Source organism: Drosophila arizonae, chromosome 2 (genome assembly GCF_054131065.1).
Source record: "Drosophila arizonae isolate 15081-1271.41 chromosome 2, UAZ_ARI_1.0, whole genome shotgun sequence".
Taxonomy (NCBI): Eukaryota; Metazoa; Arthropoda; class Insecta; order Diptera; family Drosophilidae; genus Drosophila; species Drosophila arizonae.
This window is the reverse complement of record NC_142922.1, coordinates 22203875-22221521: the sequence shown is the minus strand read 5'-3', so window position 1 is coordinate 22221521 and position 17647 is coordinate 22203875. Positions and strand designations below refer to the sequence as shown.

Genomic DNA, 17647 nt, shown 5'->3' with positions numbered 1-17647 from the left:
CAATGACATATGGATAACATTTTGCTGAACTGCTATTAACAGCGAACATTTACTCTCGTCTGGAACATTTTCTTTCAATCGTATTAAAATTTTTAGAAACCTATATGATTATTTTGAGTTTAAAGTGTTTCGGAGTGACTTTAGTTATATATTGACAAACATAATTTAATATTTTGATGATTAATTTGTCACAAAAACTACATATTAACTGCAGTTTTGAATTTAACAGCTGCTGTTAATTTGTAACAGACGAATAGCAGACAGCAACGGCTAGTCACAAGTATTTCGTTTCTGTTCACAGTTACCGGACAGACGACGGTTACGTTTATCTCACTTGTAAATAATTTCGATTTTATTTCACATTACACAGATATTTACGGTAACGACCAACTGTATTGTTTAAAAGTTTCAAATCGAACGTAATAACGATTTGAAGACTTTATGGTCACTTTGCCGGCCGTTCAACACACAAATGAAGCCACTTGATTTATGTTATCTGGAATCACGCTCTCTCTGTGGGAGACAGCAGCTTGGCTCACAACTCGATCATTCAGTCATAACACCAACTTGATTGGCGTCGTTTCAACAGCTAGGCCTGCCTAATATATATTCGTTCTAAATATTCTAAAAATTTCGAACGCTTGGACTGACTGTGTGAAAGCGTCTAACTAGTAGCTGCACGGGCATGGGAGTTAATTCAGGCAGGTTAACAGCCGTTGTTGTTGTCTGGGCGGTGACATTGAGCGCAGCAGCAGGTAATTATGGGATTTTTCAACAAACTCGTCTTTTGTGAGCTTAATATTGGGACCTATCTGCAGCCCAACGGAAAGGAGACTGTTTGTCGCTCATCCGCAATGGACGAGTCATGGGGCAATGTATTCCTGTGCGCGAGTGTGAGTACTTCATGGGGATACTTTCTGCACCGCCTGTTTCCCAGTCTGATAGGAATCTGCTCAGGGATAATCAGTGCAACCGACAACAGAATGGGAATATTAACGTAAGCAGTCAATAGATTTATGCAAATCCAAATTATTTATGTTTCGTTGAAGGTGTGTTGCCCCATTCAAGGTGGAACTGGCGCAGGGCTAGTGAGTAGAGATAGCTTGGGCGCCTTGACACATCCACTATTGCCTCGCGAATGCGGCGGGGTCAAATGGCAGCGCTCCAATGATACGGAAACGAAAATAAATGAGTATCCGTGGCTGGCGCTGATTGAGTATACGAAACGTAAGTAAATGACATTTATTATTACACTAATTGTGAGCTTAGTTCTTATCATTGATTTTTTTTCCAAATTACGCAGCAAGCCAAGAGAAACTTCACGCTTGTGGCGGCGTTTTGATCAGCGAACGCTATGTGCTAACGGCGGCTCATTGTGCCTCTGGAAAGGCGATAAGCAGCGGAGGCTGGCAAATGCGTGCCGTACGGTTGGGCGAATGGGATACGTTGACAAATCCGGATTGCCAGGTCAGTGGGGAACCTGTCAAAACGGAATGTGCTCCTCCTTACCAGGACGTGCTCATCGAAGAGATCATTGTGCACCCGGACTATAACAAGGACAGCCTCAGTCAAACGTATGACATTGCAATGATACGACTGAAGGATGCCGTCCAGCTCAACAACTACGTGCAGCCCATTTGCTTGCCAAACCAGCAGCTGCACGCCGATGAGCTGGAGGATCTGGTTACGGAAGTGGGCGGCTGGAAGGCCACCTCCAGCTCACGCCTAAGAAAGAGTGAGGTTATCATTGAGTCTATCGAAGCCTGTCAGAAGCAATATGCCGCCCAAAATATACATATTATGGCATCCCAATTGTGCGGGTCTGCCAAAACCAATGAGTGTCATGGCAACTCTGGCGGTCCGCTTATGTTGTTAAAGAATAACGTTTATCTTCTTGGCGGCTTGTTGTCTTTCGGTCCTGTACCGTGTCCAAGTACTGGCTGGCCGGATATCTATACCCGTGTGGCCTCCTACATTGAGTGGATACATAGTAATCTAAAAGCCTGACGAATTAATTTATACAGTCCTTTATATACTTATGTTATGACTTTGGTAAAATATATATGTAAACTTTTCTTGGGTGCAAAAAATAACTGTGAGTCCGAAATTTATTCAAATTGTAGGAGTTTTACGATACAACTACAGCTACAACACATCGATATGCAGTCGGGAAAATCGATTCTGCTCAGATACAACTATCGGTGTAGACATTGTTTTTAGCCATTTCTCTTTCATACGCGCTGCTCTCGCTTGGAGCTAAGGTCTTAAATTAAGTTTAACAAGTGTTTAGTTTGTGAAAACACATATACTTGTGCTAAAATCCAACATAGACTGTTTTGTGCGTGAATTTCTAATGGCTGAAGCTGCGAAACCAGGTAAAAATTGGTCACAGAGCTGTGCAAACAAATTTTGCATTCGTGCGTATGTAAGCGACAATGGCGACTATCTTATTAGTGGATATCGATAGACTTTTGCTGTTGATGTCGCTTTCGTTGCCAGAGTTGCTAAATTGTAATCGATTGACGGCCGTTATTCAAAAAGAAAATATGATTTCGTTTCGTTGTCTTTAAAGAAAGTTCCCAAGGCGTTCCCGGCGCAACACAAAGGCGCAAGCATCGACGAGGAAAGAAATCCAAAATGCTACCCAAGAAGACGAAGAATCAGTATCCGCACTGGAAAATGGATATGGGAGCCGTGGCAACCATGAACAGCGCTAATGCCAGCTGCAGCAGTGGAGCTCGCACTAAACTCGTTCGCTCGCGTTCGTTGCTGGTGCCCTATAACACGAATCGTTTCCTGATGGAGGAGCATATGTCTGAGTTGCCCAGAGACGATTTTGAAGATAATTGCTTCGGCTCGCAGACCGAGGATCAGGAATTGTTCCTTTCCAAGGAGTTCTCAAACGTCTACGAACGTGCGCGCGTCGAGCGACTAGAAACGATGAGCAAACAGGAGCTCATACAGGAGTGCTTGCAAATCGAGGATCGGTATGCTAAAGATCAAGGACGACAGCGTCAACTGAGTCTCAATGCACAGAACATATCAAAGGAGTTTGGTGCCAAAATTCGCGCTTTGGAGGAAAAGATTCGAGATTTAACACGCGAAAATCAAAGTGAGTGAGATGTTACACTTACATTTCTGTTATCATTTCAAAATAAAATGTGCAATTTTAGTGCTCCGATCACATATGATACGACCGCGATCGCCGACCCTACTCGTTGGAATCGCAGCGGCGGCATCACCACCCTCTGCATCCGCTCCAACGGCGAGTGCCGTCTGTGAACTAGAGGCGCGTCAGCAACCCCAAGAGCCCACGCCCATGGACTCGTCCAGCGAAGACAGTGAAAGCGACAGCAGCAGCTCCACATCTAGCACTACATCCAGCTCATCTTCGACCAGCGATGGACACGAAATGGGCGTGGCAGGCCTAAATATAGCCAACGGCCATGCGGAGTCCCGCGCCCATCGTCATAGTCGTAGCCACTCACGATCGCCTCAACTGTTGATTGAAGCCCACCAGAACGGGCATGCCAACGAGGAGGAGCAGTTGCTTCTGTTGGACGCCAACCGCATGGAGGAGGATGACAACTCCAGTGAGGATGCCAAGAATAACGATGCCGTCAACGGAGAGCCCAATTAAAATGTTCCATGTGAAATTAATTGAGTTCTCGAACTGTACATAGATGATCTAATACTTATGGTAGAAACGTTGCATGATTTAGGAAAACTCCGTTAACGTTTAAGTAGTTTTTAAGAGCTAAGTTGTAGCCATAAGCTTATTAAAAAGACACCTTGGAATAATTATATGATATACTTAACCCCTGGAGAAAATAACTGAATGGAAGTTACTTCAAATTGATCGCAAACAAAAATGCTAATGCTTTTATGTAGTTTTAACAGGCTTGCGCTATAATCAAATGCTTCAAATCCAAAACAAACGAAAAACCGCCAAAATTGCTTTAAAAATGTGAAGCATAAGAGATTGTGGAAATTTTTGAAATTTTATAAAGATAACCCCGAATTGTAATTGAATAAAAGCGTTGAATTGTAATATTTAATTTAATTGTTAAAAAATTATTTGCAGACAAAATTTGAAAATTTTTACTAATAGTTGCTATATTTTATAAATTAGCTTCCCTAGTTGGTTTTATCCGCTATCAGTTTAACAAATGAGCTGTATTCGCTGGCATAGAGGCGCTTAGAGATGGCACCACTGGCCACGCCTAGTAGCCTTTGCTCCGCTGGCGTCAGCTGTGGCTCAATCGTAAGACGTTTGGGCCCGCGCACAGGCATCCAGCCTGAGACAGGCGTCACATTGGCCACCATGCAGCCACGCACGGCTATGGTAAGGCCCACCAAGGAGAGCGATTCATCCCTATACTCTTGGAGCAGCATGTCTGCCAGTCCAATATCGTTGAGCGCGGAATTGACATTGGCAATATTCTGGAAATGCGGCAGGTAGTTGGCGTGAATAAAGTTAACAAAGTTTTTTGGCTCTGTGGAAAAGGCTTCAGCTAAGTCCTCTGGATTGTGCAGCAGACACTTGTCCTTAGTTTCAGTATCTGCAATAGCGAAAGGATTCAGTAATGTTCAATATAAGAAGCGAAATGTTATTCATTACATTTGGGATTGAAAACTCGACCCAGCGCATGCATCATTGTTATAGACTCATCCCGTCCAATGGATTTTAATGTATTTGTTGCCTTCCGTTTGCGCCCCTTGCTTGGAACGCTAACATTCAGCTGTTTGGTTTCCATGCCCGGCGCCCCTTTCAGCGAACCAAAGTGCAGATTGATCAGCGCATTCCGAATGTCCCCTTGGGCGCACACCACAATCGAGTCTACAACCGTCTGCGTGGGCAATTTATATAGACTTTTGTGCTGGGGCTGCTGCATCAGAGTGGCAAAGCGCTTCATGGACTTTTGCATAATGGTCGCTGCTATGGAATTGAAGCTAATGTGTTCAATGCGCAGCTTGGCCTTCAGTTGATCCGTGAACAGCTTGTAGCTGATGTTGAGCATACGGGATTTGCTGTCGGCTACTATGAAGACCAGCGGCGATTTGCCATAGTTGGCATATTCACTGAAAATAACTCTTTTATTATAGATCAGATTCTCCTCTGTGAGTGCATTAAACTTACTCCAGCAAATCCTCAAATGTGGCTGTTGCATCTTTTAACAAACAATTTGGAAAGTCCTCCACAAGTAGCAATCGCTTGTTCCCCGTGGACAGCAGCGATTTGTAGCGGGAGGCGCGCAGTAAAAAGCTCTTGAATGCCTGCAGCTGGGAGCCCATATAAGTTCCCTCGTTAGGTTGATCGCCCAACGCATTGATCTCCTCGCAGTCTGTGGGATTGATCCATTCTTGCAGCTCGTAACCCATCTCTTGGGCCAGTACACGAAGCGTGGCCGTTTTGCCGCAGCCTGCTGGTCCCGTCAGCAGACAAATCTGGGCCGGATACTTCTTTCGCATCGCCTCGCAGTGCTGCAACCAGTTGCGAACATCGCCAACTTTCTTGGGATGTACAGCCAGGTCTTCGCTTGTGTTTGGTGCAAAGCAATCCATCCAATTTTCACTCACAGCTGGTGTCGCTGCATTGGCCTCTCCATCAGTATCCTCATTCACGGTTAAGTCTACAATTTGCAGTGCACTTGGGGGAGTGGATTCTACAGTTGCATCTGCCGCCTTTGCAGCTGCAGCTGCGGCACTGCCGCTTCTTGTGCGCTTGCAGGGTACGGCAGCTGGGCCGGCCTTTGGTGTCATGGTTAGCTGACTGAATGCCGACTTCACCCATGGTTTCTGTTCACAATATTCTGATATTTTATTCTGTTTTTAAAGCGAAATACCAATTGTTTACCTTTTTTGCGCTCATTTTAATTCAACATATCGATATTACAGCATTTCGATAAATGAAGATTCCTCATGAATATCGACGTGCCACCACTGGACAGCGAAAAAATGCGGCGAATTATTTTCCAGTGCTGCCCAGCTACATTAAATGAAACGGATTCAATTCAAACTCATTTTGAAATCGCCTCGCCGAGCAAATATGACTGGAATTGAATGAATAGTTCTTTATTCGTTTTGAAATATCTCAAGTGCGCTTTACAACTGTACAACATTATAACATTATAATTAAGAGTACCATGGACTATTTTGCATTGAATACTTGCTTTCAATTAGCAGCGAATTTTTTTTTTTTTTTTAGTTTTTTGTGACAATTGGACTTCTTTGGTTTTTATTTACAAAAGCAAACAGCATAAAAAGTATATATATATATATATAATTATAATAATATAACTACATATCAATACGATATCGTAAATTAGGCTTAAAATAACATTATTGAGATACTAAAAAGCACGTAAATTAAGCAACGTCTTAGACCTAGCTAGAGGGATAGCTACAAGGAATGAATATCAACAACTGTTTCGATAATCAGTGCCAAAAATGATATTTGATCGTGCCTAGCCTAGCTTACATCATATAAAGTCATAGGTTTGAATTCGCCCCTAACTACTTTCGCTGCTCGAATCGCTGAGTCAGCGACGCTATATTCGTCGACGCCTTCACTGTGGGTGGTGTTGGTGCGGCCGCTGTCGTCGCAGACGTTGCGCCAGCCAGACGCTTCGGCAGTTCGCCGCTGAACGAAGGCTTCGCCGAGAGCGGCTTAGGCTTCTGTATGGTGGCCGAGGGCGCGGCTGCCACGCCATTGGGCAGTGGTTTAGCTGACTTGGTAAAGGACTTGGGACGCGCTCCTCCGCTGATGCGTGCCGGCTGCGCAGCTGCTGCTCTGCTGCCGGCGTTGCTGCTGCCGCCGCCGCTGTTACTATTCGTTTTGCTGCTGCTGCTGGCTGCATTTGCTGGCGCCGGCCTGAAGCTGGAAAATGCGCGCGATGGTGAGATGTCGGAGCGTGTAGGCGCCACACGCGCCACGGGCGCATTGATGGGAGGTGCACGCAGATATGTGGGTGTCACGGCCGGCTTCTCGTCAGCGCTGGTCGAGCTGCTGTTTCTGTTGCTGCCCGCCGGCCGCGGCGGTGCCGGACGCTGTGGACTTCGTGGCGCTTCCGGCTCGTCCACTGGCGGATCTAGTGCTGTGGTAGCCGTAGCAGCTGCTGCTGCTGCTGATACCTTTCCTGAGTAGATGGAGTCGCCGCCATTGAGTTTCTCAAACTCATTGACAATCTCACCCAGCAAACCCATATCGTCGCCTCCTCCTGCGCTGGCCAAGCTGGCCACCAGATCGCTGCGCTTCAGTGTTTGCGCTGCCGGCGGAATCTCGTCAATCACTGAGTAGATTGCATCGCTGGAGGCGCGCATTGGCGACTCCACGAACTCGCAGTCATCGTAGGTATTCTCCGTCGTCGTCTGGGCGGTAGCCACCGGCAGCTGATAGCCCGACGAGGTGGTTGAATTGGTTTTCTTGGTCACCGGCGGGGGTCGTGGTGGCGGGGACTTGGGCCGTGTGCCGGTGGAGTTGGCAGTGTTCACTGAACTCTTAGGCCGGGCTGCGCCGGGAGGCGAACGCATCGAACCAAACGTTTGCACCTGCGTCTTCTTGGTGGGCGAACGCATTGACTGGGTGCGCTTCACTAGGTTCTTGGTCTCCTCCTCGCGTGGTGTTGTCTCCGAGTCCGAGTTGGAGGACTCTGTCTGCAGCGGCAACGGCACTGCCGCCGGCATCGGTGCCGATATCTCCAATGTGCGCAGCCGCTCGCGATCAATGTAGGTCTTCTCTTTGAGCGGAGGCTTCTCCTCCTTCTTTAGGAACGAGGCAAAGCGACGGATGGTGCCGTCTCGCTTGATGTTCAGCTTGGGATCCGTGTGCAGCGGCACGGGTGGAGCGGGCGCCGACCGCGTGGGCGACAGATCCTCATCGCCGCCCTTCAGCGGTACCATGGTCAGCGTGCTGGAGTCCAGCTTGGGCTTCGATATGATAGGGCGTGCTGTCGAGCCGGGATTCGGCGGTGGCAGCGCAGGCGCTGCTCTGGGCAATGTGCTGGCCGCCTTTGTTGCGCTCTGCTCTGCCAGAGGCTTAACAACGGGTGGAGGCGGTGCCGCACGCTGTGGTACCCCATTGTTGTCCTGCTGCACCGTCGGCTGCACAAAGGCCACATTCGGTCCGCTGTAGTTGCTCGCCGGCGAGCTGGCACTGTTCAGCGGGCGCAATGTGAATCCCTTGAACTTGCCAAACATGCTCGTCGCATTCCCAGCTGCGGCTGCATCGCTCGAATCGCTGGGCGACTTCAGCAGCGCCGAGTTCATGTCATCCGTGCTGCTGGGCGTCGATTTCGGTAATCCATTGGGCCCGCCCGCGGGCGGCCCAGCTCCATTTTGATTGGAGCGCGTCGACGGCTGCTTGTGCCCGCTGGCGCTCTTCAAGCTGCAAAGACAACGCAATGGAATTAGCAAGCAGCTAAAGCAGAGTCAATAGATCTCTATAGAATTTGGGATATATATTAATATAGTGTGTGTGTGTGTATATATTGTGTATTGTATAACATACCAACAGAGACCAGTGCAGGGTCAAAGAAAGGCAGGCAATAATAGGAACCAACACCGAAAGAAGCAAGGCTAAATAAAGTTAACAGAGAGTAGTTAACATGCGCACGTTGTTAACATGCATTTAACAGCAAACGGTCTTAGGCTCTTACACAATGAGATTTACAACCAAAGTCGCTGTAAGCTGCATAGCTTAAGAGAGATTTTAACATGCAGTTAACAGCAACTTTACAGTGTTCTGCTTAAATGATAAAATGTAAAGCTAAATAAATCATATTTAGAAAATCAATAATTTACAAATTTTCTATATATATTATTAAACATAAAATGTAATACAAATTAGAAAATTAAAATTCACAAACTGTGATTAGTTATACAAGAAAACTTAACCATTTTATTGCAAGACAAACATAAACATAAGCAACACCAATAAATAGCATTAAAATCAAGTATTTATTAGGCACATATAATAATTAATAATAATAATAATATTAATAAAAATAATAATTAAATAAAGCAAACACCGATTAAAATTAGTTGAAACAAACACAAATGAAAATGGGTTGAAGGGAAATTGGAAAGCAAAAGAAAATGGTAAATCACGCCACATGCCGCAAGGAAGCTAATAGAAACTGTTGTCTGTTGTTTTTTGGGCAGTGTGTTTGTTATTGTTGTTGTTGTTATTATTATTGTTAGTATTTGGCACACCTCGCGGGCTCGCTTTTTATGTATTGGGCGCCCTCGGTGAGCGCCAAGGGATTTGTGGTGGCATGCAGACGCGGCGCCGTTATGTCCAGCTTGCGGCGCATTGTATTTGAATTACTATTGCCATTGTTGTTGTTGTTGCTGTTTGTGTTGTTTTTGTGCGGTGGCACGGGCGGTGGCACAGTGGCTGCTGCAACTGATGAAGCACTAGCCACAGCTGCATTGGAAAGCTTGCGCCGCAAATGAGGCGCATGCAGCGCCTCGTAGTGGCTCTGGCTCTTTGGCATCGCAGGCGGATGCACTGCAGCGAGTATGCCAGGACTGGACTTCAGGCGGGGCAGTGTGGCGTGTATATTAGTAATTGTTGCAGTGTTAGTAGTTTGTGTGTGGTTAAGTGGCGGTAGTGGTGGTGCTGGTGGTAGTGGTGGTAATGGTGGTAGTGGTGATGTGTTAACGTGCATTGGTTCTATTGGTGTAGGTGGCGGTGCAGACGTAGTACAATTGGCTGTGGCTGAACTAGCTGTGGAGCAGTAAGAAACGGCGGCGCAGCCTTTGCTGCTGCTGCTGCTGCTGTTTCTTTTGCTGCTGCTGTTGCTGCTGCTGCTGCCGCTGCGGCTGCGGCTGCTATTGCTACTGGACGTGGATGACGATACATACATATTCTCGGTTAGTTTTCCACTGGCGAAGAGCTTGTTCCGGATCGCAAAACGGTAGAACAAATAGAAGGAGACCAATATCGGCAGCACCGCGAAGAACAGGATGTACAGCAAGCGCTGTAGGCTGAGAGCACCTGAGCAAAGAAGAAGAAGGAGAAGAAGAAGAGTGAGATATGCCTCTACTTGAGCTGCTCCCTGCAGATAATACTTACTGCTCGGGTCTGTGGCTGGGCCGCTGTCCACGGAGCCTCCGTGCCCGACCTTGTTGCACGCCTCGCCGCCGAATCCCACGTCGCAGTGGCAGTGGCCGCGGCTGTTGCAGATGCCGTTGTCGTTGCAGTCCTCCGGGCAGCGCGCGCCCATGCCCATCTGGCGCACACGGTCCAGGGGCAGGCACTGCTGATTGACGCACATGCTCTGGTCGCCACACTTGGCGCCGTTCGGCGTCAGGCCGGGATCGGTGGTCTGCAGCCCGAGATCCACAAGGGCCGTGCGGCAGGCAACGATTTTGCGATCGTGACTGATGAAGGAGTGCGACAGCACCGCTGCCGACTCCATGCCAAACTCGAGGCGCTCGTTCAGGTGGTTGCAGTGCAGCATGCCACAGTGTATGTGCTGTGGTGCGCACTTGACGAACGTCTGGTTGAGCAGATTGTAGCCACAGTTGCCCAGGCGGGTGCCCTCCAGGTTCTTCTCGTAGCAGTGCACCGAGTTGTCGCCCGTGGGCCCCCACAGGATGCGGCACTGGTTGGTGTGGGAGCGGCATGTGCCCAGGAAACAGTACGCCTGATTGCCGTCACAGGGCTCGGTGTCACGGCGGAACACATCCGTCGGACAGTACTCCGACTCGCCGGTGCAGAACTCGGGCAAGTCGCATTCGTTCTCCGCCGGACGGCAAGTGCTGCCCGCCATCTTGGGTCGGCAGGTGTTTAAGTCGCAGCACTCGCCAGTGGCGCACGATGCATTCGTGTGCAGCATGCAGGTGACCGGATTGCAGCAGCTGTTCTCGCAGTGGGCGGGCAGCCCGCAATCGCACTGCTCGCCGGGCTCCACGAAGCCATTGCCGCACTGCGGCGAATCGAACAGGCGCGTGGGCTTGTTGCGCAGGCAGTAGTTCATGCCGCGCGAGAAGGCGATGGTCAGCTGATCGATGCTGCAGCTGCTCCAGTGCACCGGCACCACGGCCGAACTGGACGAGGCCATCACGCACTTCTCGTCGGGGCAGTGGCAGTCATTCGAATCGTGCTCCATGCCAAAATTGTGACCCATCTCGTGGGCCATGGTCGTGGCCACCACAGCCAACACCTGGCTATGCTGCACGCTCACACCGCCGGAGAACTCATAGGTGCAGATGGGTCCTTTGAGGGCCTTGCCCACGACGCTGCCGTTGAACGTCTCCTTGGTCAGCAGCTGGGCGTTGTCATTGGGATGATCCACCACCAGCTTCGACCTGCGATAGTTGAGGAAGTTGTGTAGCGTCACATCGCCATCGCTGGAGAACTCAATCTCATTCGACTCGTTCCAAATGACGACGCCCACGAGCGCTACAAAGATGTTCAGCGGCACATAGAGCTGCAGGTGGTTCAAGTGGTTTAGTGGCTTCACTAACTAAGAGATTAGCATTATTCGGCGGCTACTTACGGCATTCACAATGTTGGCCAGATCCTTGCAATGCTGATGGACTCGCTTGGCGTTCTCCCCGAAATGCTTGTACACCTTGTTGTCCACCACAATGACCAGCTCCACATAGCTGGAGTACTTGTTGGCATTGTACGGTCCACGTATCAGTTGACTCTCGTCCGTTTGGCGTCTCTTGCGTCTCAGCATGCGCTGGAATTCCCCGCCATCCAAGCGTTGCGGCACTGTGGGCTGTTCCACCTCATCCTCCTCCAGATTCTCGCCGGGCCAATTTTCATAACTGTCTTTGTGGCTGTCGTAGCCACAGGTGGCATTCTGCTGCAGCATATCGGCGTGCCTAAATAAACCGAAATATCGCTGGTAATTTAATACTTCCGTGGCTAAAAATTAATAACGGAAGTGAGCCTTAGATGGCCTGGGTATGCCATGGCCCATGAGGCAACATGGGCAAACCAATAAAAAACACATATTTATTGAACGCAAATAAGGCAAACATTGCGGCAGGCCACTGCCCAAACCAGACCCAGCTCCAACTCCGCTCACGCTGCATGGCTCAAGACACAGCAGAGTAAATATGGGCTCGGATAAGCGCCGTCTACTTAGATATGTGTGCGTGATATTTGCTCATTCACGCGAACGTCTCTGAGTAAATACGATAGCCCAGGAGAGATACGCGAAGAATGGAAGCAGAAGTGAATAGATCACATTCGAAATGGACTTTAATATGTGTTCGAACTCGAAAATAAGAGCTGCGCATATAAAATTACGATTGTATTGCAGACACGCTGTTAACAGGCGCACTGTTAAGCCCTATGTTATCAATTGCCAACTGCTGCTATACAGCGCTGCTCAACTGAATAGGTATGAAAGCTTACAAATACCTCAATTTAAATGAAATATACATATTTTTATGTATAAAAAAATGAATAAATTATGATCAAGAATTTCAAGTCTGTAAATGGTAATATTATATGATTTTTACCATGAGACATTTTCTTATAATTTTCAATTTCATATATAAGTATATGCCATTCTTTTTCATCTAAATAGATTTTTTAACCTTGACATTAGTTTTCAATCGATGATTGTAAAGAGTCAATTTTTGGTTATTCTAATGCTTAAAGCAATTGTTGCGATAATTCTTCAAAGCGAATTCTGACTAATAAGGCATCTCCCTCGTAAAGCTCATCTCGAATAGGAAAGCACATTTCTTAGCTGACTCGCAATTTATCAAGGTACCACTCACCTGAGCAGATAGTGGTCATCCTGCAGCCGTCCGCTGGCCTTGCCATGTGGGTGTATGAAGTACGTGTGCTGGCCATCGAAGACTACGCCGTTGAGGCCGCCGTGGCAGGTGGAGAGGGCCACGCTCGAGTCCGGCTGGCCACGTATGTGTCCCTGCGTAGGCACAGAATGTGGTTAAATAAGAAAAACAGAAATAACCAAAAAAGAGCCAAACTGCCGTAACTGCAGCGCCTGCTCACCTGATAATGACATAAATCAACGTCAGTCTTGGTAAAATTGCGCACCACGTAGCCGGCGGCGCCGTCCTCCCGATTGCTGGCGTTCTGGTACCGCAGGAAGTGGGCGTCGGGCAGTAGGCGATCGTTGCGCTGCAGTTCGATTTGGATGCGTTGTCCTTGATGCGTGTACTTCAGCGTTAACTGCGGCGCGTGCAGTCCGTCCTGGAACGCAGAGAGCAGATAGCAGCGGATTAAAGCATTAAACAGATTTCCATATTTCAACGGTCTGCTCCACATTCAATGTAATCCTCGCACGCCAAGTTAAGCCTGGACACACACGCCACACAGTCCAAACTGCGCCCACACAAACAATTTCTAGGTGCGAACGTGTCAAATTCTGCCTCCCATGGCGCGCGCCGGGCCACGCGTGGAAACTAATTAAAAAGGGTTTTGTTGGCCGGTTCCCGTTTTTGCCATTTTCCCCATTTTTTTGCCCTTGTTTTTTTTTTTTTTATTATTTCTGGCACGCCCAGCGGCCCACCCAGTGGCCCACGCAGCCAACGGCTCGCAGTGGCATGTCAAATTGTTCGCTCTACAATTTTTGCTTAATTTTGTTGGCCGTTCGACTAACTTTTATTCACTTAGGCGGCCGGCCTCGCTTTTTTGCCATTTTATCAGGCCGGGCTAATTACAAGCGGCCTGCAATGAGCCAAGTTCGTGTCAACGGCCACTCAATGCTTATGACATTTCAAACGGCCGCTCAAATTGCTTAATTAAAAAACTCCCAACTTAGTTACGCTAACTTGCCTTAAACTGTCCATCAGCTCCAGAGCAGAGACACGCTTTAGTTGTAATTCTATTTAAGCTTTCTTGTTTTGCTTCTCATTTGTCTAGCATTTGCTTCTTGCTTTCTTCTCAACCTGAACTCATTGCATTAATTATTGTTTTGCTTCTCATGTGATATTGCTCCTAGCTGCCTTCCTTACTTATAACTTGTTTCGCTTTCTTACGTTTACAGAATTTGATTATCAAATTTCTTCCTGCTTTACTTTTCTTTCCATGCATTAATTCTCAATTTAATTCTTACTCTGTTGCTTATTCGCTTCATTTCGTTTCTGGTTTTTATTTAAGTAAAGCAAGAGCCACTTTATAATTTGCTTCTCACTTTGCTTCTCTCTTACTTAAATTCTCAATTTGTCATTCCTTGCCTCATTGCTTGACTTGCTTCTCACTTTATTTGTTATTTCTGCTGCTCACTTTGTCCCTTAACTCATTTCTTAATTTATCTCAGCTTCTCTCAGTTCTTCTCATTTTGCTGTTTGCCTTGATCTCTACTTGTTGCTTTTATTTGGTTTGCCTCTTCTTGGTTCTCTCTTTATTTTCATACTTATTTCACAATTTAACTTTCTCTCTCTTTGTTTCTACTCTCACTTCATTTACTTCCTTTGCTTCTCCCAAGGGGATTTTCACGTTTCCATGAATTTGTTTCGCCCTCAGCTATTGTTAAGCTATTTGTTGTTCAGTTTAGTCTTTTATTTTTTACTTCCTATTATTTTAAATTCTTTAATTATTTTAAATTCGTTAATTTCTAAATTCTTTCGCGAGCTTTTAATAATTTTATCTATGCTTCTTAACCTGCTTTTCTCTCTGGCTTTTCAGTAGGATCTTCTGGTGAATTAGAGATACTTTCTTTTTTGTTCACTCTTCTTTGTGAGTTGACCCAGATGCGGCCTCAGTTGGCGTTCATAATTATAATTTCCAGCTAGCACGGAGTCCCACACTTACCGATGCATCCAGAGTGCTCTGCAGGGCGCGCTTAGTGCGTCCATGATGCACTTGGGGGCGTATCACAGTGTGAGTTGAAAACTCATTAAGGGCAGGAAAATAGTCACCAATGTGTGCTGGAAACAGAAAGAAAAGGTAAGTATAAATATGCCAAAATGATTACCAGTCAAACAGTTGTAATTAGACCAAAAACACATTGTTCAACATTGCTGTGTATTATATCTGAGCGTGTATATCTGGTCTATCCAAGGGGGCACACCCAGTTAGCTACAACTACAACAACGACAATGACAATGACAACGACAATGACAAATCCGCTGTGAGTGAAACACTCTGGCCCTGACTGAAAGGTGTCTCAAATGGGCTTAAGTTCCAAACTCAAAACGCTGACAACTTGAGCCCATAATTAAAAGCAAAGAAAAAGCGAAATGCCAACACAGTCTCATAATCATTTAACGTGTTTACATAGATGGACAGATGCCCGATAAGATGCAACAATGTACAAAGCACATGCATAAGTATCCGATAGATATTCATAAGTATCATCGAGCAGCAGCAACAGCAGCCGCAGCAGCTTGACAAGCATCTCTCTTACTGTCAGATGACTGAAGTGTGATATATGGCCGTGAGCAGCGCTAAAATTAGCAAGTTCATAAATTAAGTATGTGCGATACAGAATTAGGTCTACTCAGAATAAGTATGTATATATCTATATATGTATGTATATATAAAGAACTGTTGTCGAGGCCTTGCTGTAATGTGAAAACACGTCTAATTAATGCAGACCAGCAGACAACGGTGTTGTCAGACATGCAGCAGCTTTAGCTTTTGTGTCTTGCGGATACATTTTAAGGCATTTCGCACATGCGTGGGCTCACACATACAAGAAACTCACACACACACACGCACACAGTGGCACAATCACAGATGAGCGGTACAAGTGGCCTCTCACATGGCAGTAAAATGAAAACAAAAAATAAAACAATAAGACTCGGCATTTGGGGGAGCCCAAAAAAGAATTTTCTTTCAATTTTAGCCATTGCTGCTAAGTCCAGACCTCTGGAGAGAGCAAGCCAAAGTGTCGCAGCATCACCAGCATCAGCATCAACGGTTTCTCCACATGCACAAAAGCCAGAGACGCTTACCAAATGTCACACGCGTCAGGGCTTTTTGTCTTACACGATGCCCCCAAAAATATATTTAAAAACATCATTTTTAATACCCTCTCGAAATGGCATTATTATTGACATCATAAACTTTTGAATGGATTGACACTATCTCATAAAGTATATTTATTCTTGACAAAAGAGAAGTTAGATCCGAAAACTTTCCTCTTTTATCCATTAATTATAAGAATTAATCCGTTTCGCTCGGATTAGCTTACTAATTATTAAATTCCCTTAGAAGAAGTACACAAAGATATAGATAGAAGAATTACACATCAATTCCAACATATTTTATAAAATGACTTGGTCAAGTGTATTTAAACTTCGATCTGATGAAAATAATCGGTTTTACTTGTTCGTGCTCGTGTTCTTGTTTTAAATATATTTTTATAACACGAAACGTTTAACGCACAATGCACGAAGAGCTCGCAAATTGAATTCTTTTTGCTTATAAGCAGAAATTCGCATCTTTTGTGCGGCATTTCTTTTTTTCTGTTGGCCTTGTCAGTGCAGGACGCCATTGGAGAAGCCAGCATTAAGAACTGTTAAGCATGGCCATGATGAACGGTACTCAAACGAAAGGCTAATCAATTTTACATAATTCAAGTCTTGCAGTTGAAGAGCCGTATAAATCATTAAAGTGAAAGGACATGAGCTCAAAACCGGATAAGAATGAGTAATAATATATAAAATATAAGTATAAGTATAAGTATAAGTATAAGTATAAGTATAGTAAATAATATAGTAAAGTATAAGTAAGTATAAGTATCGTATAAGTACAATACAAGTACATAGTTAAGTACAGTAAGTAGTACAAGTACAAGTACGGATAAGTATCCGTATATTAAGTTACAGTATAAGTTATCGTAAAGTAAGTATAAGTATAAGTATAAGTATAAGTATAAGTATAAGTATAAGTATAAGTATAAGTATAAGTATAAGTATAAGTATAAGTATAAGTATAAGTATAAGTAAAGTATAAGTATAAGTATAAGTATAAGTATAAGTATAAGTATAAGTATAAGTATAAGTATAAGTATAAGTATAAGTATGTATAAGTTAAGTACAAGTACAAGTACAAGTATAAGTATAAGTATAAGTATAAGTATAAGTATAAGTATAAGTATAAGTATAAGTATAAGTATAAGTATAAGTATAAGTATAAGTATAAGTATAAGTATAAGTATAAGTATAAGTATAAGTATAAGTATAAGTATAAGTATAAGTATAAGTATAAGTATAAGTATAAGTATAAGTATAAGTATAAGTATAAGTATAAGTATAAGTATAAGTATAAGTATAAGTATAAGTATAAGTATAAGTATATAAGTATAAGTATAAAGTATAAGTATAAGTATAAGTATAAGTATAAGTATAAGTATAAGTATAAGTATAAGTATAAGTATAAGTATAAGTACAAGTACAAGTACAAGTACAAGTAAAGTATAAGTATAAGTATAAGTCTAGTAACGTATACGTATACGTATACGTATAAGTATAAGTATAAGTATAAGTATAAGTATAAGTATAAGTATAAGTATAAGTATAAGTATAAGTATAAGTATAGTATAAGTATAAGTATAAGTATAAGTAAAGTATAAGTATAAGTATAAGTATAAGTATAAGTATAAGTATAAGTATAAGTATAAGTATAAGTATAAGTATAAGTATAAGTATAAGTATAAGTATAAGTATAAGTATAAGTATAAGTATAAGTATAAGTATAAGT

At 44.7% G+C, this 17647-nt stretch overlaps 5 protein-coding genes across 8 annotated transcripts in view; 2 read left to right on the top strand and 3 right to left on the bottom strand.

Moving 5' to 3' along the window:
* Positions 1 to 308: 308 nt before the first annotated feature.
* On the top strand, positions 309 to 2093 carry LOC108621468 (serine protease ea). The gene is made up of 4 exons (XM_018018781.2): positions 309 to 755; positions 819 to 997; positions 1050 to 1227; positions 1304 to 2093. Exons 1-4 carry the CDS (start codon positions 686 to 688, stop codon positions 2005 to 2007), a joined length of 1131 nt encoding a protein of 376 aa, XP_017874270.1. The 5' UTR covers positions 309 to 685; the 3' UTR covers positions 2008 to 2093.
* A 114-nt stretch (positions 2094 to 2207) lies between these two features.
* Hexim (Hexamethylene bisacetamide inducible) lies at positions 2208 to 4058 on the top strand. The gene is made up of 3 exons (XM_018018782.2): positions 2208 to 2375; positions 2573 to 3112; positions 3174 to 4058. Exons 1-3 carry the CDS (start codon positions 2354 to 2356, stop codon positions 3638 to 3640), a joined length of 1029 nt encoding a protein of 342 aa, XP_017874271.1. The 5' UTR covers positions 2208 to 2353; the 3' UTR covers positions 3641 to 4058.
* Rad17 (Rad17 checkpoint clamp loader component) lies at positions 4046 to 6023 on the bottom strand. The gene is made up of 4 exons (XM_018018779.2): positions 5858 to 6023; positions 5141 to 5799; positions 4622 to 5082; positions 4046 to 4562 (listed from the first exon to the last, which is right to left on the bottom strand). Exons 1-4 carry the CDS (start codon positions 5870 to 5872, stop codon positions 4138 to 4140), a joined length of 1560 nt encoding a protein of 519 aa, XP_017874268.2. The 5' UTR covers positions 5873 to 6023; the 3' UTR covers positions 4046 to 4137.
* A 36-nt stretch (positions 6024 to 6059) lies between these two features.
* LOC108621464 (disintegrin and metalloproteinase domain-containing protein meltrin) overlaps positions 6060 to 17647 on the bottom strand; it is a 39214-nt gene continuing 27626 nt past the window's right edge. For all 4 annotated transcript variants that reach the window (XM_089468138.1, XM_089468150.1, XM_089468152.1 and 1 more), the window contains exons 3-9: positions 14753 to 14868; positions 12989 to 13189; positions 12751 to 12902; positions 11508 to 11841; positions 10079 to 11438; positions 9868 to 10000; positions 6060 to 8386 (exon numbers count right to left, since the gene is read on the bottom strand). In XM_089468138.1, coding sequence (XP_089324264.1) covers positions 6517 to 8386; positions 9868 to 10000; positions 10079 to 11438; positions 11508 to 11841; positions 12751 to 12902; positions 12989 to 13189; positions 14753 to 14868 — 4166 coding nt within the window. In that variant the 3' untranslated portion in view covers positions 6060 to 6516. The remainder of the gene's footprint in view (positions 8387 to 9867; positions 10001 to 10078; positions 11439 to 11507; positions 11842 to 12750; positions 12903 to 12988; positions 13190 to 14752; positions 14869 to 17647) is intronic.
* On the bottom strand, positions 8510 to 9861 carry LOC149270572 (uncharacterized). The gene has a single exon (XM_089468306.1). The coding sequence runs from the start codon at positions 9669 to 9671 to the stop codon at positions 9198 to 9200; it is 474 nt and encodes a 157-aa protein (XP_089324432.1). The 5' UTR covers positions 9672 to 9861; the 3' UTR covers positions 8510 to 9197.